The sequence below is a fragment of the Gambusia affinis genome, linkage group LG02 (genome assembly GCF_019740435.1).
Source record: "Gambusia affinis linkage group LG02, SWU_Gaff_1.0, whole genome shotgun sequence".
Taxonomy (NCBI): domain Eukaryota; kingdom Metazoa; phylum Chordata; class Actinopteri; order Cyprinodontiformes; family Poeciliidae; genus Gambusia; species Gambusia affinis.
The window spans coordinates 2,386,035-2,410,384 of NC_057869.1; the positions used below are offsets into that span (position 1 = coordinate 2,386,035).

Sequence of the window (24,350 nt, forward strand, 5' to 3'; positions counted from 1 at the left end):
TTTATTCTTTATTTTTATCTGTAATGTTATTTAGCCTCTTATTTTCACCTCTTTGCTGGCAGCAGCATTTTGGTCATGACTGTTCACCACAACATGATGCAGAGGAAACAGATTATCTTTGGAAGTGTTGGAAAACCATGTTGTTTTATTTTGAAAGGGTTGGAGGATATTTGCCTTTTTTTAGTTTCTTGTGTGCAGAAAAGTGGTAAAGCGTTGCAGTGATGAAGTTTTGATGGGGAGTTAGTCTGTGTTACATAATCATCTGTTTTCATTTCCAGCTGTTTCTTCTAATTTATAGCTGCTCTTTATTGACAGATTCTGCAGAAATGATGGATGAGAATTTGGCCAAAACTCAACATTTTCAAATATTTCCTCTACTTTTTAACTTACTTTCTATCTTCAAATAGAGAAAAAAGTTCCCAAAAGAGGACACAAAGCTGCTCTTTCAGTCCAGTTGCACTGAGCAATGGCAGGACAGGAAATGGTAATTACAGCGAGTTCATGGGCTTTAAAACTGCGTCGCCGCGGAAACAAATGAACCCTAATTACCCAAAGACTGGAGTTTGTTCAGTTTAAGTGGCATTAAGCGGAGCCAGAGCTTATTTTATCAGCAGGAGCACACACTGGACTTCTGTTGTTTCTATAAAACGCTGCTTCAACCTTCATAACGTGTGAGGATGCTGGGACTCAGGTATGGAGCTACACTGGGGCCATAAAGTTTGTTTAATAGAAGAAAAAAGTTTGAAACTGACAAAAACGTTCGAAAATACTTTTTTGAACATTGATTTTTGTTAAATTTATTCTTTATTTTTATCTGTAATGCTATTTAGCATCTTATTTTTGCATCTTATTTAGCATCTCATTTTCTCAGTTAAAAATCTTTTTGTGAACAAACTTTATGGCCCTAATTTAGCTCCATATTCAGGAATCAGGGGAATAAAGCGTTCTAAAGGCTGATCAGTGAATTTAAGTCCAACTGAGTGACCCGTTTGTGGAGTCTGTGTACAGATACATTATGTCTCCACCTGTTCAAAGTTGTTCAAAGTTTCCTCGCCGTATTTAGAATCCTCCACCCCTCTTTTTGGCAATATTTTGGAATAAGGTGTGTCCCCCAGCCACGGTGTTTACACTGGAGTCGAGGTCGGGTGAAATGACTGAACCGTTTGACAAACTGGAGGAATTTTCTGTCAACAAAGCCAAACTGTTTGAAAGGCTGAGTTCAGAGAAACAGGAAGGTTAACGAGGCTTTGGCTGTTTGTGTTTCAGCAGCTGAGGATCACTCTCACTACCTTCATTACCCGTATTTACAGAAAACTATTCATTACCATCGTCACCTTTCCTAAAGATACAAGTAGATTCATATAAAAAAAACTAAATTAAAGAAGACAAAAATAGGGATTGAGATTTATAGGTGAGATATTATGCTTGGATGAACAGGTTAGAATAATTCTATGCGAGAAACCAAAGATATACATACCTCATTTTTTACACAAAAATCATTCTTAGAAAATGAGATTTTACTTGGTTCCTTTCAGAGTGATTTGTTTTAAGACTTCTTGTCACTTTAAATTCAAATAATCTGCTTCTGGCGACGCCCCCCCACTCAACGTGTACCATCAAAGGTGAAAATAGCTACGAACAGATCTACAATTATACAACCACACATCTTCAAAAAGCAGAATTGAAGCCTTCTGCACAACTAAGAAGAATGTAGCAAGTGGTTTCTGGATGGCAAGTCAACTAAGAAACACTTTTCCAGCAGTTTTCCAGCAGCCATTGTACAGCACAAACCAAACACGCTGGAATTCCACTTGGGTTGCTAAGTAATGGGCTGGGGTTGCTAGGTAACGGTGCTGTTGAAACCCAAATAGAAGAATAAAACATACAAAATGGGAATTTTAAGGGTTACACCAAAACATTGCATAATTATGAAGTTTAGGGAAAGTATTATGTGGGCTTTCAACATTTTTCCCAAATTAAAAATTAAAGCCTACCATGAATTTCTATCTGTTGAACCACCGTTCGCTGTAGTTACACAAACAAATGCTTTAGGGTTTCTTTCTATCAGCTTTACACACAAACATTGAAATTTTACACATTATTCTTCGCCAAACAAGTTCAGCCCATCTCTGCCAGTTGGGACTTTTGTTCCACATAAAAGTGTAAACTAATAACTTTGTAATGTGTGTCAAATGTATATTTTTTTCCAATATGGCAGTTTCTATTGAGAAAACTACACAAATATAAATGCAAATGGTGTTTGGTTCTTCAGGTTTGTGATTTCAATGTGAAAAAATTTGAATATGTTCAGAAAGCGTGAATACATTTTTATATTCCTTTAAGTTTTAAATTAAAACAATGTTTAATATAAAATGTTTTGAAAATAATGCAGTGTTTTTCATGAATATATGCATTTAATTGTGGACGGCAGCATCATGCTGTCGGAATATTTCTGTCAGCAGGGGGCAATGGTGGTACAACATGGTCATCTGAGCCAAAAGCAATAGAAACTGGAGATCTGCTGCCTCCTGAAGAGACGGCAGCCGAGTCCAAAAGCAAAGGCCAGAACTGTTTTCAAAACAATAACTCCTGTCCTGCTCTGACCTGCAGCTGAAAGTCAATAACTTTAACAAAAAAGATCGCAGAGAAGCTTCCTCTTCACTGCAGACAGTGCAGTTTGTCCTCTGAAGAGGTAAACTGCACATTCTGCTAATTTTATTTTCACAGTCATGGTATTTGTGTGAGCGGTCCCGCCCAGCGCCTCCACCCCTCATGTTCAGCATATTCACAGAAGAGCCTTATAAACCAGAATGCCCCTTTCATAGCCCAATAACAGCCTCCTGCAGACATGCATCATCACGGCGAAGACGTCAGCTTTGGCACCTCATGCAGCAGCAGCAGATCGTCCTGCTGTATGGAGACAAGGTCACACTGCATATCTGGATTTTAGAATCAGTAACTGCAAAAAAGAGAAAAACTGCTGTTACTACTACCCAGTATTTTTGGTCTATAGTAACTAGGGCAAATACCCTTTTACACTTGAAATAAGACAAAACTAATTTATAAGTAACTCTTCAGGAAGACATAGGAGCTTGTTTTAAGTCAATAATTCATTAACAATGATTAAAAAAAATTTTTATTTCCAGTGGTAGAAATGTTACCAATGAAATAATCTGCCAGAACTAATAATTTATCATCAATATTAAGGGATTATTTACTTCAACAAGGTCATATTTGTTGCTAATACATTACTTTTAAGTTAGTTTTGTCTTATATCAAGTGTGATACGATATTTAGAAACTTGACAAAAATACTTGGTGAAATTTTATGTTTTTTCAGTGAAACTGAACTTTTTATTCAATAATAAATGTCATCCATCCATCCATCCATCCATCCATCCATCCATCCATCCATCCATCCATCCATCCATCCATCCATCCATCCATCCATCCATCCATCCATCCATCCATCCATCCATCCATCCATCCATCCATCCATCCATCCATCCATCCATCCATCCATCCATTTTCTGTTCACCCTTGTCCCTAATGGGGTCGGGAGGGTTGCTGGTACCTATCTCCAGCTAACGTTCCGGGCGAGAGGCGGGGTTCACCCTGGACAGGTTGCCAGTCTGTCGCAAGGCAATAATAAAAGTTATTCTATTTGTCATTTTAGTTCTTAACGTTAAATAATTATTTATCCTGTTTTAGCTGCTATACGTGCATGTTTTTTATTTAAAAGAAGGTGTAGTCCTCATTTTCACCTATAGGCGGTGCCGACGTTCTCCTACCGGCCCTGGCCATTTGTTATTGGCCCACGCTGGGTTTTAGCCACGCCTTCTCAAACACAACTTCAATCTAATTGGCTGCTTCAGACGTCAATCATCCATCTGTCAAATTGGCTTCATGCAAACTGTCAACAACAGCGAGTCGAGCGTTCCAAAGCAGCAGTAGCAGTAGCAGCAAAAGACCTTTTTTATGGCACCGTAAGTTTAATATTTTACCTCCTATTGCTGATTAATGGTAATAAATGGGAAGTGATAAGTGTTGATATCCGTGGTATTATGTAGTGTCAGTGTTAAATTCTGACGTAAGGGCAGCAGAAGACTTGTTTACCTTGCCAAATTAGCGGCTTGTCGAATGCTAACGCAAGCTAACAGCAGTTAAAATATGCCGTCAATATTAACGTTAGCTCAGGACAGCTGCTTCCAATACTAGAAACAATGAAGATGGCATTTAAATTCACAATAACAGTTTTAAATCATGTTTTAATTCTCTTTTATTTACAACAGTGTAAACTCAACTTACGTTCAGATGTTCCTTGCGTAAATTAACGTGTTTCTGTAATAATAATAATAATATCGACTGCGTTGTATTAACATTCCCGTGCTAAAAACTGTACTTTTAAATTTCATTTAATCCCTCACCTTGACGTAATTTCTTACGCAGGTAAAGGCCCATCGAAGCGTTATGTAGAGCCAGATGAATGAATTTTTGTCGTCCATTTCCTGTGAATTACTTAACTCCTAAAAATAAAATAATTTTTGTCCCATCTGTGCTTTTTTCTTATAGAATAAGTAACCAGGGCAGCGAGTCAGTTTATTCCTCTAGTTATTGTCACCCACCTTTAATTCACTCAAGAAAGAAGCTATGAAACGGATTTCATAGCTTCTTTCTTTCCATTTTGTGCTTATAAACAAATCATTATAAACCAATGTCATTTTCATATTTTATGGAGACAAATCATAATCGGAAAGCATAAATATCAGACATAATTTGATTTAGCTTTAGAGCAATATTACTGTGTCTCATGTCACACAGGATTTTTTTAAATGCATTATTTGATAGGAGACATTCGAACACTGCATGAAAATGCAGGTTGACAAGGAAATTATGATTAAAAACAAAAAAGATTGAAAAGAGTGATATAAAACTGAGATGAGTTTGGATGAATTAAATCGCAATATTCAGTAATGTTACAAAATGCTTTTTTTCCTAATATGGTGTATCTATGATTTATTTGTAAATTATAACCAGAGTTTAATAAAGAAAAAACTCTGAAGACTTTCTTGCTGGCATTGGAGACACATAAACACCTTAACTGTATAACAGACTATTGACAGATTATGGAAAATTACTTCAAATATACAACACATCTTGTGCAGTTCTGCTTCAACTTCAAATAACTTTGTGTTTATTAGGTTGTTAATTAATCTTTTACAAATCAATATTCCCTTAAAAGACAGTGATTTTAAAAAAATGAACTTTGCACCTGGTCAACTTGTTCAACTAGTTGCCAGTTGCACTGGTGCAACCAGTGCTGTGTTAACCATGTAATAATATTATATCTAAGTAATAAAATCAAATTGTTTCAGATTATTAATAAACCACAAATTCACATTATAGATTATCTCAAAACAGTCTAGTTTATGTTCAGGTATAAAAATGACTGCAGTCAAGCAGACATGAACTCCAGGAGTCAAGGTCAGGTTAAATATCAGTGACTGAAGCCGGATCTTTAAAGGCAAAGCTGCTAAAAAGGTAATTAGTGACTTATTTTAGATGGGTCAAGGAGCAACCACTGAAAAGTCACTTACATTGTTTTATATATTTTCTTTCATACTAACTAAAAACTGCTAGTATTCCCATTATTTACAGTTTTATCATGCATTTACGCCAACCAACCTGCAACTGACATACTCAAGTAATAATCAGTTCATTGCAAAATAAGGTACAAAATGTTTAATTTTACTGTTTACATATTTTACTTATCCAGAATACTTTTTATTTACATTATCTAAATCACAATAAACACTGTTAACAGCTGTTCTTTATTTTAGGTAATAGTTTCTTTTTTTTTAAATTCCATTAACAGTAGTTCAGATCCGGCCTCTTTAAATGTGAGAGTTTATGAACCCCAGAGACTTCCTGCTGGGTGAGAGCCACATTTTAACACAATAGACTCCTTAGAAAATTACTGTTCTATAATTAGCTGTTGTTAAATGGCCCCCTGGCTCCTTTTCACAGCAAAAATAAAAGTAATGTAAACAAAATTTGACTGGCTGTGAAGTCAGTAATGAATCCTTCTGGGTTGTCTAGTTTAAAAATAAACCAAAGTCAGAGTGAAATGTAATTTCAAATTACATTCAGTTAGAAGTGGACAATAAATCAATTACAATATGTATCACCATAGATACATGATCAATATTAACAGATGATAGAATATTATATAAATTCACTGAATGTTGGTGGTATTGACTAACTCACTCACTCACTCTTTGGTTACCTAGCAACAACCTGCTGGGCAACAAGCAGTTTCCAGTTCCCCCCAACTTTGGTTGCCTAGCAACAATCCACTGAGGAACTGGCAAAGCAGCAGTTTCATGTTTCTCCACCGTGCCTCATAACTGCTTAAAAATAAAAAAATAATGACGGGGAGTGGAAACAGTGAAGCTCATGCCACTTATTTGGTGTAAAAACCTAATTAATTAATTAATTATTGATATCAACAATTATTGATATTGACTGATATGAAACAGATTTTCAGGCGATCAGATTCAAAAATCAATTAAAACATATTTTATTGATCGTAAAAGGAAAATAAATGTTGTAACTCGTGTTAATTCAAATTCTTAAGAGTTATTGCAGATAGTGATGGCTGTTGGCAGGAAAGATCTCTTGTAGCGTTCTGTATTAATGACCAAATGTCCAAAAGCTGTGAAATGGTGATTTACCACATTAACATGGTGAGTGTGTGTGTGTGTGGGTGTGTGTGTGTGTGTGGGTGTGTGTGTGTGTGTGTGTGAGTGAGTGAATGAAACAAACCACAACCACAAGATATAGGGTGGGGTTTGTTGGATATATCTACCAGATTTCACCAGTTAAAACAGGGGTGGCCACTCCTGGTCCTGGAGGTCCTGGAGGTCCTGGAGGTCCTGGAGGTCCGGTCTCCTGCAACTTTTAGATGTATCTCTATTTCAACACACCTGAGTCAAATAATGAGGTCATCAGCAGGACTCTGGAGAACCTGACAGCACTGAGGAGGAGATTCAGCTGTTGGACCAGGGAGACTGTAAGAGCTGCAGGGCCTCCAGGACCAGGACTGACCACCCCTGAGTTAAAATGTTATTTAACGGCAGTGGGGGTTTTTCCTGTGTGTTGATAGGAAACGGTTGATGATCTGCTTGAATCACTTCAATTTTCTTATTTTCTTGGTTTGAGGGATACAGCAGGTCTGTTTGTCGTGTTAAACTGCTTTTCAAGGCCAACAGATGCACTCTAACTGGGAAAACATTTGGTACAACGCAACATGTTTTTATTTTTTAACCATGTTTTTTTGTTACTCATGTATCCATTGAGCTTGGTTAAAGGGTTTTAAAGGAAACTTGTTCTTGCTGGTGAGAATAAACATTTCTACACCAAGAAAATCGAAAATATTTCACTCAACGGGAAACTTTATTTTGGTAAATTGGGACTTTTTAATAACCTAAAACACTATATTTTCTACTTCTTCATTGAAATATTGCATGTTCAGTGAGACATAAAGAAAATAATTTAATAATTTTTAATTGAAAAAACAAAATTATGACCCACAATGCATAAAGTTTAGTTTAGGAGCCGAGGCTGCAAAGGCACCTTGTACTGTGTTTGTGTTTCTGGCTTAACATGTAAGAACATCTGGTCACCTTTAGAGGTCAAGACAAAAGTAACAGAGTAAAACTAGACGGTAACAAATGTTAGTAAAATAGCCTTAAATAAAAATTATTTGGAAATGAGACGTAATTGGTATTAAATCGATGTGGTTTCAGATAAAAAACAAAATTCTTCAAGGGGATCTTGGTCTTTTTTTGGCAGCCATGTTTGTTTTCTTTAGCATTGACATCCCAGAAGTGTTGTTTATTATCTCAGCTGTGTTGAGCTGCGTTCAGTAACAGCAATGTTCACTGCTGCAAAGCCAGTCTGCAGTCCTGGTGTTGTAACATGTCACAAAGCAATAATCAGGTATGTCTGCTGACTTTCCTGTCTTTAAGCTGCTAATCATCAGTTAGTTTAAATCTGAAGACTCTGGACTCTTTATTGGCCTTTCCTTCACGTTTACAAGTCTACAGTTCAGCAGCAGCATTATTATAACTCTAAACATCTCGTTTTGAGTCTGATATCTCCAGATTTGGACGTGCTTAAATTCATGTTGCCAATAACCAAAACGATGCAACTAATGATTTTTAGTTTTCTTTTTCTTTAATTAGGGCTGGACAAGAAATCAGTAACAATATATATTGTGATAGATGTGATCAATATCAATAGATAATAAATAATAAATATTTATTATGTAGATACAGTAGCTCTCATGTGATGTCACACTTCTGGAAACTTTGTAGGTGACAGCCATCTTGGTAAGCATCTGTAACTAGCCATCATGACAGTTGCTATGACAACAATAAACTAGCCACAAGCTTAGAAGTAGGTCTTGTTTTACTAATATCTAATTTATAAACAATATAACTACATTGCAACTATTACTCAATTATAATTTTTGAGCACTCTGCTTTCTTTTTGTTGGTTGGGAAGCCGTGGTTCATCTGTGCTTTGCACTGTGCTTGCTTACCAAGATGATGGGTTGTTACTTGCTGGGTAAAGAGCAGTTTCAAGTTCCCCTCAAACTTCAGTTACCTAGCAACGACCTCCTTAGTAACTGGCGTAGCAGCAGTTTCAGGTTTTTCCTCCGTGACTCATAACTGCTTGAGAAAAAAACGATTAACCACGCAGATGGAAATTATTGAGCTTGTTTTATTTTATCATATGATTGATTATGACAGTATTAAAAAAAATATTATTGCAACTGGCTTAGTTACCACAATAAAAAACATGATGTATGATTGTATTTATAATGTTTTTTTATTGCTTTTGGCTTTAATGCAGGACTGTCCATCATTTCTGCAAATGGAAGAAAGAACTACAGTCGTATAGCTGGAGCTTTTGCTGAATATTCAGCCAAACAAAATCACAATCAGCTGAACCAATACTAGAAAATAAAAGACAGAGCAACGCTGCAGCCTCTGTCTTCCTTTATCCCGTCCTTTCTGTCTCGCCACCTTGACCTGCCTCTGCTGTGCAGTCAAAGCAACGGGGTCCTCGTCCCTCGCCATAGGCCTCGGGCCCTCCCATCGGCGGCCCGCTCCGGCCGTTTGCTGGTGTCTGATGGCGCGGTGCGATGCTAAGGGCAGCAGCGGGAGATTGTGATGTCAGAGCCCAACAGCCCAGGCGAGAGCCAGTGTGGCGCTCCCAGATTCTTCGTGGGCTGCGAGGACGATGAGAGCGAGGTTCAGGAGGACAGCATGAGGACAGACATGGACCTGTATGAGGACGACGAAGACACGGTGAGCATCTCGCTTCTGATTATTAGTGTTTCCTTTTTTAAAGTCACTACATTCAGTTAGCTTTATTTGTCCCTAAGGGGAAATTTTAAGGTACAGACTCAAAACTGAATTCATAAAATTCATATAAATGTAAGTAAATACTAATAAGGTCAGTAATTATGCACCCAGTAATGGGCACCAAAAACACCAAATCCTAAAAAGGTTTTTTTCTCTAGTTTCTAATTCAAACTTCTCAATACAGTTGAAATGAGACAAAACTAAATCAAAAGTAAATTTTCTGCAAGGCATAGATTATTGTTTATGTTTAACAACATAAAGAAAAATAATTTCTTTGTGTTGATGAAAAATTACTAGTTCCATTTGGAGGTTATTTCACTTATAATATGGAAACAATCTTCCAATGGAACTATCAATTATTATTCATTATAAAGAAATTATTGACTTAAAACAAGCTCCTGTGTCTTGCAGAAAGGTTTGTTAAAAAAATACTTGAGCATAAAGAAAACTAATCTAAAAAGGGAATTTTGTGCTGGGTTTCTTTTTCAGTTTAATTCTTTTCATATTTTGTTGTTTTTTTCCCCAGTTTCAGATTATTTTTTGGTTCCAGTTTAACTCCATTCAAAGATGCTGTAAAAGACATGAATTTTGCTCAAAGACTGAAACTGAAAAAAAGTTCAAAACTCATTTCAGGGATTTTAACTAGAACCGTATGCTTTGGGCTGGAGGAGATTTGATTTTATTTTCATCTGCAGACGCCTGACTGGGAGATGGCTGCAGCGTAAAACTAAAGATGATCATGTGGAATAGCCTCGTATCTGTTTTTCTTCAGGAAGCCTGTTAATGTCATTGCTTCTGCCAGAAAACTGAAAATAGGTCACTGCTTTTTATTGTTTTATTGTTTTTTATTCTGCACTGGATAAATGTCTTCTATTTGCAGGTTTGATATTTCTAATTATTTTATTTTGAGAACAATATGCTACTGCAATAATAAAATAAATACACTGAAAGCTGAGGCCTTTACGTTCTGAGTGATATTTGTCCGGTTGATCTGTTTCCGTCCCGTTCAGCCCCCGGAGCGACAGATCGTGGTGGGGATCTGCTGCATGATGAAGAAGTCCAAGTCCAAGCCAATGACCCAGATTCTGGAGAGGCTGTGCCGGTTCGAGTACATCACCGTGGTCATCTTCCCAGAGGACACCATCCTCAACGAGCCTGTGGACAAATGGCCGCTGTGTGACTGCCTCATCTCCTTCCACTCCAAAGGTGCCACCCCTCCCACCACAGTGCATGCACACTGACAAAATGGCCGACATGCAAGTCATGCATATTTAATCTGCACAGTCTTTGCAATCATATTTCTCTGAATGCTTGTGTTTCCCCTACGGACGCAAGCAATTAATCAACTTATGATTAACTATCGATTTAAAATTATTTCCCGTCGATTAACTAATAACGTCCCTTTAGTCCTTCTTTTAGTGTTGTAGTTTGGTTGCTGCTGGTCATCCTTAAAGGAGTCATTTGATACAGGAATAAAGATGGCGGCCATATTGGAACGTAAAAGAGAAGCGATCCAAACAGAATCCATTGTGAGATGAAACATTCGCTTTATGCAGCTCCTTTTAGAAATATAAACACTCGACAAGTTTGTTAAGTTTTCATTTTAATAGCGTTTTATTCAGCTGAGCTAAATGACGGTATAGCGTCAGCTTCTTGATCAAAAATGGATTATCTGCTACGAAGGTGAGGATGAGATGACGGAAAAGCAGCAGCATGGTTAAAGAAACATGACTTTAATTAGCAGTGTTCATTTTTCCCCCATCTTTTTAAACCTCTAGCTTGTGCTAGAGGTTTAAAAATGTTTTTTTTGCGTCTTCTTTTTGTAGGATTCCCTCTGGACAATGCGGTGAGCTACGCCAAACTGAGGAGCCCTCTTCTCATCAACGACCTGAACATGCAGTACTATATTCAGGACAGGTGCATCTATCTCACCCTTCCAGGCTCCAACAAAACAAACATCTATTGGAGTCTTTTATGTATCATCAGGGTTTGTTTTTGTGTGTTTTCCAGGAGAGAAGTGTATCGGATCCTACAGGAGGAGGGGATCGAGCTGCCGCGTTACGCTGTGCTGAACCGCGACCCAGATAAACCCGAAGGTCAGCCTCATATTCCTGTTAGTGCTCTGAACTTATTGTATCAGGCATCATTTATTCAGCCGGGTTCTGGTTCTGTGGCAGCTATGGGATAAATATAGTGCAGGATGTTCTGCAGGGACGAGTTTCCCTCATTATGTTCTGTGACATAAAGGTTCTGGCACTCGGATCAGATGTTGTGCGTGTTTAGGAGAGCTTCTTCTGAGGCCTCAGCAGTGAACGCCGCAGGGTCAACATTTCCTGTGTGTCTTTGGCTGGACAGTAAATCAATAATGATATAGATCACTATAGATCAATATCGGTAGAGTATTCTCTCACTGCCAGCTGAGCTAGGTTGTTGGAATCAACTCACTCACTCACTCTTTGGTTACCTAGCAACAACCTGCTGGTTTCAAGTTCCCCCAACTTCGGTTGCCTAGCAACAGCCTGCTGTGTAGCTTGTGCTAGTCGCCCCCCTTGTCACATAAAAATAAAAATAAAAGTAGCTGCTTAAAAACAAAAAGCAACACCGTGGAGAGAAAAGTGGATGAACCAGGAAGGATGATGTCAGAAATTCAGATATTTAAGATAAAAACTAATCAAGAATTATCGACGGATGTGAAGTGCTTATTTCGTAATTATAGGCTTGTTGCAAAAAATCTATAAATCATATAATGCATTGATTCCATTTGCAAGATTTAGCGTTTTTTTTTTTTTTTTCTCTGTTTCTACCAGAAACTGGAAGAAAAAGTCTCAACTAGACACTTTTTTAATTAAAGGTTATTAAAGGACAATTTTGTTTAGAGAGACTTCATAATTCATTTTGTTTGTTAATTTTGGATATTTAAAATGTCTTCCTGTTCCAAGTGTTAAATGTTAGAAATTAAAGTTTATTGATCTTTGCGAATGTGTTCTTGCATTATTATGTTATTACCATCATATTACATGTAAATGGTCTCAAATCAATATTATCATTTATTACAGTAACTTCTGGGACAATTTACTGTCCAGCAACATTAGTTTTTATGACGGGCCTAATCGTGAAAAGTTTTTCAGCCATATCGTCCGGCCCAATGTATGTGTGTGTGTGTGTGTGTGTGTGTGTGTGCGTGTGCGTGTGTGTGTGTGTGTGGGTGTGTATGCGTGTGTGTGTGTGTGTGTGTATTCAGAGTGTAACCTGGTGGAAGGGGAGGACCATGTGGAGGTGAACGGGGAAATCTTCCAGAAACCTTTTGTGGAGAAGCCCGTTTGTGCCGAGGACCACAACGTCTACATCTACTACCCCACATCAGCAGGCGGCGGCAGCCAGAGACTCTTCAGAAAGGTCGTGACCTCCACAGTCATGACTCCTTTAGTAATTCAGATTGATCCGACCAAACTAGCAAACATCCACGTTTCCTTATTATACGCAGGCTTCCAGTGTGACTTTAATTAAATGTTTTCAAGGTCAAGAATATAACTGCTTTTTATTTTTTATTATTGTTTTATATATTTTTATTAAATTATTGTTTTAACAAAAAGCAATTTTTAGCTTTATTAATATTTTGTAATGAATAACTAAATGTATAGTTATTTTAAACACATTTTTAAATAAATTCTAAAAATAAAAATATTTTTTTAAAAATAAATAAAATAATAAAGAAATATTACAGAAGAAGAAGAGAAAAATTTAGAGCTGAAACGATTAATTAGATATTTTGTCATTAATTGGTTAGTCAAAAAAAACAAAACATATTTAGGTCAGTAACTGAGCTAAACTACAAAAAAAAGTTCCTTTAATTGAAATGCGTCCAACGTTGAGGAGAGATGAAAGAAAAGAGACTTTTAAAAATGCAACAAGCTGATCAGGACTCAGAAAAGATTTATTCAACTTTGTTTCAACACATTTTCTAGTCAGAAAATTCAAATTATTTCAAAATAAGAGCACACTTTACGGCTTTATGTGATCCTCTGGGACATTTGATGTAATTATAGCTTGCAGCTTATGCAAGTTTTTGCATTTTAGTTAAACCAGCATCTCAGTTTCTAAACGAAGTGGTGTGAAAAGAGAAGAAGAACTGAACTTGGTCTCTGCTTTGTGCAGATCGGGAGCCGGAGCAGCGTCTACTCTCCAGAGAGCAGCGTGAGGAAGACTGGCTCCTACATTTACGAAGAGTTCATGCCGACTGACGGCACGGATGTTAAGGTTTGGGCAAAAGTGCAGTTAATGTGTTTTCATTTCATATAAACATAGATTACTCAGACTCACACCCAGTCCATTTAACCATTTAAAAACAAACAGAAGGCCTTAAAATGAGTAAAATGGATCCAGTCCAAGGAAGCTGTGAGGAGTGGAGCAGCAGCAGAGTGGAGGCTGTTTCTGCAGTGTGTTTCACATGGATCGTCACTGATGATGGCCGACATGATTCTCTGTGAATAACCAGATTACAGCTAATTTGTAATGTTTTTATGTATTCACATGAAACTTGTGAGGTGGAAGTTGAGGATTTCTAATTGTTGCCACCTGCCAGTAACATATCAACTACTCTCAAACTCACAACAGAACCCCTGCGTCTGCACATGTAAACGTTTTGCAGCAGATAAACAGGTCGTAGTTTACTGGTTGAGACTTGGAGCTCTGATGTAACAGAACTGCTGGTTCTGGGGTTTGTGTCGGACTGCAGGTGTACACCGTCGGGCCGGACTACGCCCACGCCGAGGCCCGGAAGTCTCCTGCGCTGGACGGGAAGGTGGAGCGCGACAGCGAGGGGAAGGAGGTCCGTTACCCCGTCATACTGTCGGCCATGGAGAAACTGGTGGCCAGGAAAGTCTGCTTGGCGTTCAAGGTACCCCGGCTTCCACCGCGGTGTTTACTCCATCATATCTGTGTTAGCCCTGAAACAATTTATTGTAATTAATCAATTCTTGAAATAATTGTCCACTAATTTAGTAGAACAATACATGCATTTTGCATTTAAGATAAAACAAACCTTTGTTGGTAAATACGTCCTGCATCCTTTCCTACAGATAACTGAGTGTAGAGTAAAGTAATGCTGTTATTGCATTTATGCAACAGGATGTTTATTTTGATGTTTAAAAAATTATTTCATTTGTTTATTTGTATTTTCTTAAGGCATTTTTAATATTGTATAGAAAAACTTCATTGTTTAAACCAGGTGTCCCCAAAGTGGGTCCTTGAGGGCCGATTGCATCCTGCAGGTTTTATTCTGTCCCTGGTGGAACCAACAACCTTTTCAGCAGGTCCATATTCTGCTTAGGCCTCCAACAGCCATCATTGGATCCAGGTGCGTTAAATCAGGGAGAGAACTAAAACATGCAGGATGTCGGCCCCCAAGGACCCACTTTGGGGACCCCTGGTTTAAATGAAAAATCTACAGAGTTTGCCAATTTATTTTCAATCAAAATAATTGATTACCAAGATAATCATTACATAATCATTAATGTTTACTCTTGTTCTTCCACCGAAGCAAACGGTGTGCGGCTTCGACCTGCTCCGAGCCAACGGACACTCCTACGTTTGTGACGTGAACGGTTTCAGCTTCGTCAAGAACTCGATGAAATATTACGACGACTGCGCCAAGATCCTCGGGTACCGGCTTTTCTTTCTCACCTGCCTTTTTCAACATTTCTGAGTGTTTGTTTGAGCGTTTGGTGCTGATGAAATGTCTCAGGAACATCGTGATGCGAGAGCTGGCGCCTCAGTTCCAGATTCCCTGGTCGATCCCAACGGAGGCAGAGGACATCCCGATTGTTCCCACCACTTCAGGGACCATGTAAGACCCCATTAGTGGACTCACCTCGTCACTGGCTGCGTTTCCAGTTGGCTTAAAACTGCGTAAATTGAAATTACAAACATACATTTTCTTAATGGGAACATGTCAGTTTTGAAAAGTTGAATGTTTTTGTGTAGAATAAGATGGTTTTCAGTTTATCTTGCAAAACTGCAACAAAAACATTTATTTTGCATCACGTCGGTTTGTTTTGTTGGCACTGGCTTCCTTCAACATCAGAGGCCTGACAGCACAGCAAAGCTCGTCAAAGTTGAGTTTCTCATTGGAAAGTGTTGAATCCTTGGCTGTACAAAAAAAATTATAGACTAAAATTTTCCCAAAAGGCTGCAAACAAAAGTAACTTCTCCCAAATATCAGAGGCGTGTCGTTCCAACTCCTGAGTAAGACGCTGAGTAGACAGAAGAAAACAATTCTCCCAAAAAATTCAGCAGTTTTGAAATTGATCTGAGAAATTTTATGGAAAAAAACCTGGAAATTTCTGAGACCCAAAAGTTGAAAATTCACAAGAAAAAAATCTCTGAAATTTTAAGATGTGAGAAATCTTCTAGAACAATATCTGACATTTTCGTAGCTCGTAAAGTCAAAAATGTTTCACTTTTGCAAATTCTCTGAGTTTTAAAATTGGAAAGCTTTCCTGAAAAATTGTTTGCAAATTTTAGATTTTTGGATTTTTTTTTTTTTTTTTTTTTTTTTTTTTTTTTTTTAGTTTATTCTGAAAATTTCTGAGCTTTGTTTTCTGTCTACAATGGCCATAATATGTCATCATGGATTGCTTATGATGAAAGCCAGTATTATAAGTGTTCACATTGTTGGTGCCATAAATTTTAATGACCTGCCATGTGAACAGGTTTATTCATGTGTTTTATTTAATGGGAACACCACAAATGCGAAACTGTGTATTTTTGAAAAAGGTTTTGCACACATTTGTAATGGAGGCGGAGCTACTGTGGCTTAAACGTTTTCATTAATTCACTCTGAAACCGGCCAGGATGGAGCTGCGCAGTGTCATCGCCGTCATCCGCCATGGAGACAGAACACCCAAACAGAAGATGAAGATGGAAGTTCGCAACCCCATGTGAGTTTTTCCCTCTGCAGACCGATCACTAAACGCCACATTGAAAGACCAGCTGCTCATTTGTTTCCCTTCAGGTTCTTTGATCTGTTTGAAAAATATGATGGATACAAAACAGGGAAGTTGAAACTCAAGAAGCCGAAACAACTGCAGGTGACACAGTCGATCTTGAGGTCTGAGGTGCAGAAATGTCAGCGCCGGCCGCCTCTCTGACGGTTTCTCCCTCTGACCGTCTCACAGGAGGTGCTGGACATCACCCGGCAGCTGCTGATTGATCTGGGGCAGCGCAATGACTGCGAGATCGAAGAGAAGAAGTCCAAACTGGAGCAGCTGAAGACGGTTTTAGAAATGTAGGTGAAGAAAGTCTGATGATTAACCTCATTTCCCTGGAAGCTCCTGAAATTGGCAACTTCTTACCAGGTTATTAAAAGCACAAGCCTGTGATAAATTAGCTTTTGTTGGACGTTTTTGTCCTCGCTCTCCTCCAACTTCCTTAAAAGCTCGCTGCTCAGTTTTCTCACTGTTTATAAAATAAACGTCTGCAGAGAAAAGAGTGGAAGCAGAGCTATGAGGTCATAGCAGAATGCTTTGGGCCTTGTATTGTGATTGAAACCAGTCTGACTTTACAAAGCTGCAGTTTTTCTGATAAGCCTGCAGTGAGTTCAGTAACAGACGATGCATGCTTTCCTGAAACAGGTTAAAAATTACTTATTACACTTCCTTTAACAGGTTAGCATAGATATATGGCCTATGCAAAATATGTTCACTACATTTTTTAAACAAAATCATCCTTAGAGAATCTGATTTTTTTTTAGCTGTTTTAGGGCATCTTGTGACTTTAAATCCAAATAATTTGCTGCTGGCCACGTCCCCCACCTCAACGTTTACACCTGAAAATGGCTCCTAGCAGATGCGTAATTATACAACCGTACATTTTTGAAAAGCATTAGCAGAGCCTCCTGCACACCAAACAGGAATGCAGCAAGTGGATTCTGGATGGTGAGTTAACAACAAAAGCCGGCCGATCCTGCTGTGGTTGCTAGGTAACAGAGATTTGCTCAGCTTGGGTTGCTAGGTAACGTCGCAGTGGCCGTGAAATGTGACATAACAATGAACTCAATTTAAAAGTAATTTATTGATCCCAAAAGGAAAATTAGACAGGGAGGTTTTTAAACGACTCATTTTCCAGCCACGGAAAAACATTAAATTATTGCCAAATACTTAAATCAAAATTAAGCTTATCAAGAGGGAAAAAATGCATACGTCGCACAACCAGCCAAATTATGGAAAAAACTTGAGATTTATAGTTCAGAAAATATGGTATGTTAAAATCTGCAGTAGAAAAAGGTGCATAAACCCCAAACGACAGGGTTAACACCAGCAAGTTGACCTCTACTGGTGGAAACAGAGCCTCAAAAGTTAAAGTTTCAATATTTCTGCACTTAAAACAATTTTTATAAGCCCAATTTACAGTTTTAATGTTGATTAGTTATGATAATCAAATCCAAAATGCTTGAGAAAGTTTGGAAGTGGTTTTATTTTTTGATCTTCTGGTTCTAAAGGTACGGCCACTTCTCTGGGATCAACAGGAAAGTGCAGCTGACCTACCTGCCCCATGGGCAGCCGAAAACCTCCAGCGAAGACGAAGGTTCACACATTTTATTTGTTCAGTTATTTAAACCTGCAGTTTGCAACTTTTATAAGGAATATGTTTGGTGAAACTGTCAGTATGGTATGAAACAGGTGATCTGTGAACAAATGGAGCTTCTCCTCCTTGTCCCAGTGCTAACCAGAAACAACCAATCAGAGCCAGAAGGCGGGTCTTAGCGCTGTCAATCAAGCCTGTGAATGCTGAGGCTAGTTAGCATAACCACGGACATAACAGTATGTTGTTTCTCCGTCATTAGCCCACTTATGTTCACAAGGTTGATTGACAGCACTAAGACCCGCCTCCTGACTCTGATTGGATGTTGACTGCAACCGTAGCTCATGATGGAGGTGAAGGAGATTTTGTTTTTTCACAGGTTATCGGTCTCGCATTAAACTAGCACAACATGGTGACAGTTTTAACAAATGAACACATTTTTTAAATGAAAGTTACATCCTGCAGCTTTAAGGTTTATGTTCATATCAGTTTGTTTTTTTTCTGGTTCGGTCCGTTTCAGACACACGTAGGGAAGGCCAGTCCCTGCTGCTGGTGCTGAAGTGGGGAGGAGAGCTGACTCCTGCTGGCCGGGTGCAGGCGGAGGAGCTGGGCAGAGCCTTTCGCTGCATGTACCCTGGAGGTCAAGGTGAGAATTACTTAAAAGCACACAAATTACAATTACAAAAATAAATTTGCTTAATGGAATACCTGGAATACCTCTGGTGGCGCTGCACCGAGAACCACAGAAGGAAATAACACAAAAACCTCTGAAGAAGACGCCGAGCGCAACTTCCTTCTAAATGAAATGTGAACATAAACGGAGTGACGTCAGAGTTTAGCGGTTTGAGGATTTCTGTTTTGTTTTTGGCTAAAGTCCAGGAGCCATTTCTCCTGCTAGCGTTGGACTGACACCATAACTAATTCTGCTGAGTGATAAATTACAGCAATAATTATTGCGATAAATGATAATATTGTTGTTTTGATGCCATCAAGTTATTGATAATGGCATTATAATGCAAGTTGTCTCACTTAAAAATCAATAAAGTTAAATTTTCTACAGAAAGTGGTGGTGTATTAGAGCCATTCTGGATGAATATAAAATTTCTTCCAAAAACCTCGAAAGAAATTTCCTAGAAAAAAACAAAAATATCTCAAATTAATCTAAAAATGCTTGAGTTTTTTTCTGGCAAAGTTTTCACTTTTGAAACTCAAATTTTAAAGATTTTATTTATAGAATATTTTCTAGATTTAAAGTTTTCAGATACTTTTTCTGTTTTTTAACAAATTATTTTACTTTTTCAGCTCAAAAATGTGCTTTTTTTTTAAATGTTTGTGATTAATCTAAAAATTTTCAGAATTTTTTAGCTGAAATTTACTCTTTTATTTCCTTACTATCTTTGACGACCGTATTACTCCATTGTACTTAGTTTCCCAGTTCCAGTCAATACTGGGACTGGAAGATATTTTAAATACCCAAAATAAAACATAACATTCAAAAACAATAAATAAAACAGAAATATAAACCACACAAAGCCGAAATTCTAAAAAAATTATTGCGGTGTCTCTGAAAACAAAATATGAATCATCAGAATCCCTTTAATCTATCAAATGATTAATTGATTAAATGCTTTCTGCGGCAGGTTTACACACGTTTGTTTTGGTTTCCACACCATTCAGATTTTTATTTCAGTGGGATTTCTTCCCACCTCTCTGTTTTCTGTTGCTTCATCACAGAAGATCCAATAAAATCCCCTGAAGAAACAAAATGTGAAAAAGCTCCTTGTGTTCAGGAAGCAGCATCCATGTTTGTTGACGCCGTTCTTGCTGGTTTGATGTAGGAGACTATGCTGGATTTCCGGGATGCGGGTTGCTACGGTTACACAGCACCTACAGACACGACCTGAAGATCTACGCGTCGGACGAAGGCCGGGTGCAGATGACGGCGGCTTCCTTCGCTAAGGTATTCTGCAACATTCAGCAAATGATCACGTTAATGATGAGCCAGCAATAAGCAGAAAATCATCTGGGTCTGGAAAGATATTTGAGTTTCCACCATTTTCCAAATTGAATTTGATTCTTTAACCTCCAGTTGTTCTGTTGGTGCCTGAGAACCATCTAAAGCTAAATGTTCTCTCAGATTTCACAGCTTCTTTTGGATTCCAGACCATTGGAAATTGGGGGGCAGGATTAATATTTTTACTTTACACTAAAAACATCACAATCTTCTTTTTCCATGCAGCTATTCAGTACGGAACAACAAAGTTTGTTAATCTAAGATAATTAACTGGACGTGGAAAAGATCTGCAGATTTCCAGATCTCTTCTGGTTTTAATAAACTCCTGATTAATTTTCTTTAGTAAAACAAAACATGTCATGTTTATGAGTCAGTTCCTTTCATAAAGCCAGAAACTTGTTGATTTTTTCTAGTTCTGTATTGTTACATGTAATTGATTTGGGTTTTATTTGTTTTCTCATTTCAGTCAGTTCTACGGAAGAGAATTAGGGCCAATAAAGAAAAATAAAACAATTCTGACTATTCTGATTATAATATCAGAATTTTGGGAAAAAAGTCAAAATTTAGAGAAAGAAAGTTAAGATTCTGAATATAAAGTAAGATTTATTTTTTCAAAATCTACTGACTTAGTGAACCTGAAATTTTCTCCACCAAATATAGAGAAATATAGATTCTGAAAACACAGAGTCATTGATCATTCCTGTCCAGGAATTGGCCGGAGTGAGTGTGGGTTCAACTCCAAGCATTTGTGTTTAGCAAAGGCCCTGCATGTGGCACCATTCAAGTTTTTTATTTGTATTTTTTAGAAGCAGAATGAAGTTTTGCAGATCCCAAACAGTTAAAGCTGCACAGGTTCTGAGATCCAAGCTCAAATGAGATGTTTTCCACTCATTTTAGGAACATTGTCAGAAATAAAGACCGATGTGGTGTGTGTGTGTGTGTGTGTGTGGGTGTGTGTGGGTGTGTGTGTGTGTGTGTGTGTGCGTGTGTGTGTGTGTGTGTGTGTGTGTGTGTGTGTGTGAGCAGGGCCTGCTGGCTCTGGAGGGGGAGCTGACGCCCATCTTGGTGCAGATGGTGAAGAGCGCCAACATGAACGGGCTGCTGGACAACGACAGCGACTCGCTGAGCAGCTGCCAGCACCGGGTCAAGGCCCGGCTGCACGAGATCCTGCAGCGGGACCGCGAGTTCAACGACGAGGACTACGACCGGGTAACGAGTCAGACAGCCTGTTTCATCACACTAACAAGTAGGAATCCGTGACAGGCTGCATTCACGCTGCCTCTTTTGCCTTAAAGCGACCTGCATCAAGCCAGTCTGAACAACACAGATCGGACCCACGCCACCTGGATAAACGATACGTAGCTGATGTTTTCAAATTAGACCCGTCTGTACGGCCAGGTCGCATTCATCCGACCTGAACGTCACTGATACTCAACAAACGTCACTATTTGCTTTTCTATTATAAGAAAAGCAACAACCGTAGCGCACTATAATGAAGATTAAGTCGATATGGAGCTGGCTCCTGTCATTAGCATCCATGTTTACTTCCGTAAACACAGAGTGCTTCTTCTTCTTCTTCTTCTTCATGGCGGTCGGCAGAACGCTGAGCACGCTCTCTGTGTGTGACGTTACTGCGCCGTCTTCATGCAGGACACTTCCAGGTCTTCTGCAGTTCGTACAGGAGATCACATATAAGTTGCAAATAGAAATGTGAACGACCATGCTGGAAAAAAAACGTTGTTTTGTTTCACCTCTTTAAAATGAAGCATGTGCTTCTAAAGCAGACTACAGGTTTCAGCCACAACTCTGGGAATTAAAGCAGGATTCAACACAGACACCCATTATATTAAAGTTATTGTGTTTCCATGTAGATACATATTTTTCTTTTATATATTTAACTTTGATTTAACCAGGGAGCTTGTGCTGCTGCCTGTCATCGGCCTTAAAGTTAGATTCTTTAAGGGAAACCTGGTAATGACAAGCAGCAGCATAAAACAAACACTAACATCCACAAAATGACCTAAAATAAGTTTGAACACATAAATGTAACCATTCAACTCAATTAGTATGTGATTTTTTTAAAAACATATTGCGATATTTATCATTACTGCCACCCATCACAATAGATAATGTGATATGAGTTTTATGCCATATTGTTCATCCCTGCTGATAAATGCTTTAAAGTTTCCAGCCCTGACTGAGGTTGTTTCTGTGGTCGACGGTTAAAGAAAACACGTTTTGTTTCCGTGTTTCAAAGCTAAACCGTGACAGCTCCTCCACCTCGGCTCGTTATTTTTAACTCCCCATGACTCCCACAAACATCAGGGTTAAACCGAAGATGAAACATTTCAGCAGGGAAATGGTCAGAGTGTGAAAAGAAGCCACGGAGAAACGGACGCTCACCAGGAAACGGACGCTCACCAGGAAACGGACGCTTTCAGAGCAGAAACTATCCGAATACGGTTGACATGAAGTAGGCTGAGCGAGATCAAAATCTAAAGAAAACATAAAAAAAATGGACATTTACATTGAAAAAAACACAAATATAAACTATTCAAGTTGATTTTATGGCTAGAGATACAATGTATATATATATATAAGTATATTTGTCTTCCTACATCCTTCCTTCCCATTCTTCCTTTTTCCCTTCTTATTGTTCATTGTTTCCTTTTCATCCTTCTTTCCTACTTTCTTATTTTTCCTTCCTACCTTTTTATTCTTTCTTTCTTTGTATCCTTCCTTCTGTTCTTCCTTTCTTCTTTTCCTTTTTCCTTCCTTCTTATCCATTGTTCCTTTTTATTTGTCCCTTTTACCTTCTTTTTTTCTCTCTCCTTTCCTTCTATCTTCCATTTCTTCCTACATTTTTATCCTTCCTTTGTCTCCTTCTTTACTTCCTTCTTACTCTTCTTTCCCTCTTTGTGTCCCTCCTTCTTTATTCTATCCTTTCTTTCCAGGTCTGTAGTTCAGTTTGGGTGTAATTTTTTTCACATTTATAACTAAATGACATTGAACTCTGGAGAGTCCAGGAAAGTCACATGAATCCTGTAAAAGTCGCCGTTTGGACGAAGTCGGACCCGAGCATCAGTTGCTTTAAAAAAGCAGTAAACATGTCCGTTTAGTGAAGCGACATGTTTTGTTTTGTTTGTTTTGTGATACTCGTTGTTGGTGACCCTGGTCTGTGTTTGGTTTTGTTACAGCTGGCACCGACCTGCGCTACTTCTCTTTTGAATTCAATGAAATTGGTGAAGAACCCGGTGACCACATGTGATCAGGTCTACACGCTCATTCAGAGCCTCACCTCTCAGATCCGCACCAGAATGGAGGACCCAAAGTCTGCCGGTACAGAAACATGAAATCGACCCTTCCTGACGTGTTCGGCTACGTTTCTTCAGCTAGCAGGATGTTTTCCTCCTCTGCCTCCAGACCTGCAGCTGTACCACAGCGAGACTCTGGAGCTGATGCTGCAGCGCTGGGGCAAGCTGGAGAAGGATTTCCGCATGAAGAACGGCCGCTACGACATCAGCAAGATCCCCGACATCTACGACTGCGTGAAGTACGACGTCATTCACAACGCCACGCTCGGCCTGAAGGACACGCTGGAGCTGTTCCGGCTGTCCAGAACGCTGGCCGACATCGTCATCCCGCAGGTGGGAGGACGACGAAGGAGCCCAGAGCTGCTTTTCTTATTAAATAATATTAAATAATTAGTAATATATGATGAACCTATCTGTGAACAGGTGGGGTCTGTTTGCCGATGGGTTCAAAATGTGACAAAATGTTGTTTACCTTAAAGTTTTTCCACATTTTTACCAGTGTTGTTCCTTATGCTTTTGATTAACAGTATTTGAAATATTGGGCACACTTATGCTAACACACTAATAGCAGGGCTAATTCTCTGTTTAACATCTTTACTTACTTATTTCAACATTAAATGACTTTTTCTGAGTAAATTCTAAAGCATTAATTTGTTTTGCAAGTTTCTGTTGAATAAACTTTGACATTGTGGTTGAAGGTTTGTTTATCAGCTGTTCACATTTGTCCAGCAGTTAGACATTTATATTCATGCTCTTTAATGCTTGTGCAGCAGTTTGGATCCTTTCTATATTTTCTAATAACTTTATTTCAAACAAGATATATAAAATTCTAAATAAACAAAAAAGACAAGATATAAACATTAAAACAATAATTATTAGCATCATAAAACATTTAAATTTATACGTTTGGATAGAAATATATCAAGCAATAGCTTCTGCTGGTGCTGTTGCAGCACTTTAGCGTTAGCAGAACTACTGTTCAGTTCTTCAGGGTTAGTGCAGCTAACGT

At 38.4% G+C, this 24,350-nt stretch overlaps 1 protein-coding gene across 24 annotated transcripts in view; it reads left to right on the forward strand.

Annotated features, from left to right (window-relative positions):
• The first annotated feature begins 3,850 nt into the window (after positions 1–3,850).
• Positions 3,851–24,350, forward strand: part of ppip5k1a (diphosphoinositol pentakisphosphate kinase 1a) — a 56,079-nt gene continuing 35,579 nt past the window's right edge. For all 24 annotated transcript variants that reach the window (XR_006369554.1, XM_044105555.1, XM_044105597.1 and 21 more), the window contains exons 1-19: positions 3,851–3,985; positions 8,919–9,376; positions 10,444–10,639; positions 11,260–11,350; positions 11,444–11,529; positions 12,675–12,829; positions 13,589–13,690; positions 14,169–14,330; positions 14,973–15,094; positions 15,177–15,278; positions 16,285–16,371; positions 16,446–16,521; positions 16,609–16,718; positions 17,931–18,016; positions 18,534–18,659; positions 19,852–19,973; positions 21,054–21,236; positions 23,225–23,366; positions 23,451–23,674. Coding sequence is in view for 23 of the 24 variants with exons in the window: in XM_044105555.1 (XP_043961490.1) it covers positions 9,239–9,376; positions 10,444–10,639; positions 11,260–11,350; positions 11,444–11,529; positions 12,675–12,829; positions 13,589–13,690; positions 14,169–14,330; positions 14,973–15,094; positions 15,177–15,278; positions 16,285–16,371; positions 16,446–16,521; positions 16,609–16,718; positions 17,931–18,016; positions 18,534–18,659; positions 19,852–19,973; positions 21,054–21,236; positions 23,225–23,366; positions 23,451–23,674 (2,310 nt within the window). In the remaining variant the exon portion in view is untranslated. The remainder of the gene's footprint in view (positions 3,986–8,918; positions 9,377–10,443; positions 10,640–11,259; positions 11,351–11,443; positions 11,530–12,674; positions 12,830–13,588; positions 13,691–14,168; positions 14,331–14,972; positions 15,095–15,176; positions 15,279–16,284; positions 16,372–16,445; positions 16,522–16,608; positions 16,719–17,930; positions 18,017–18,533; positions 18,660–19,851; positions 19,974–21,053; positions 21,237–23,224; positions 23,367–23,450; positions 23,675–24,350) is intronic.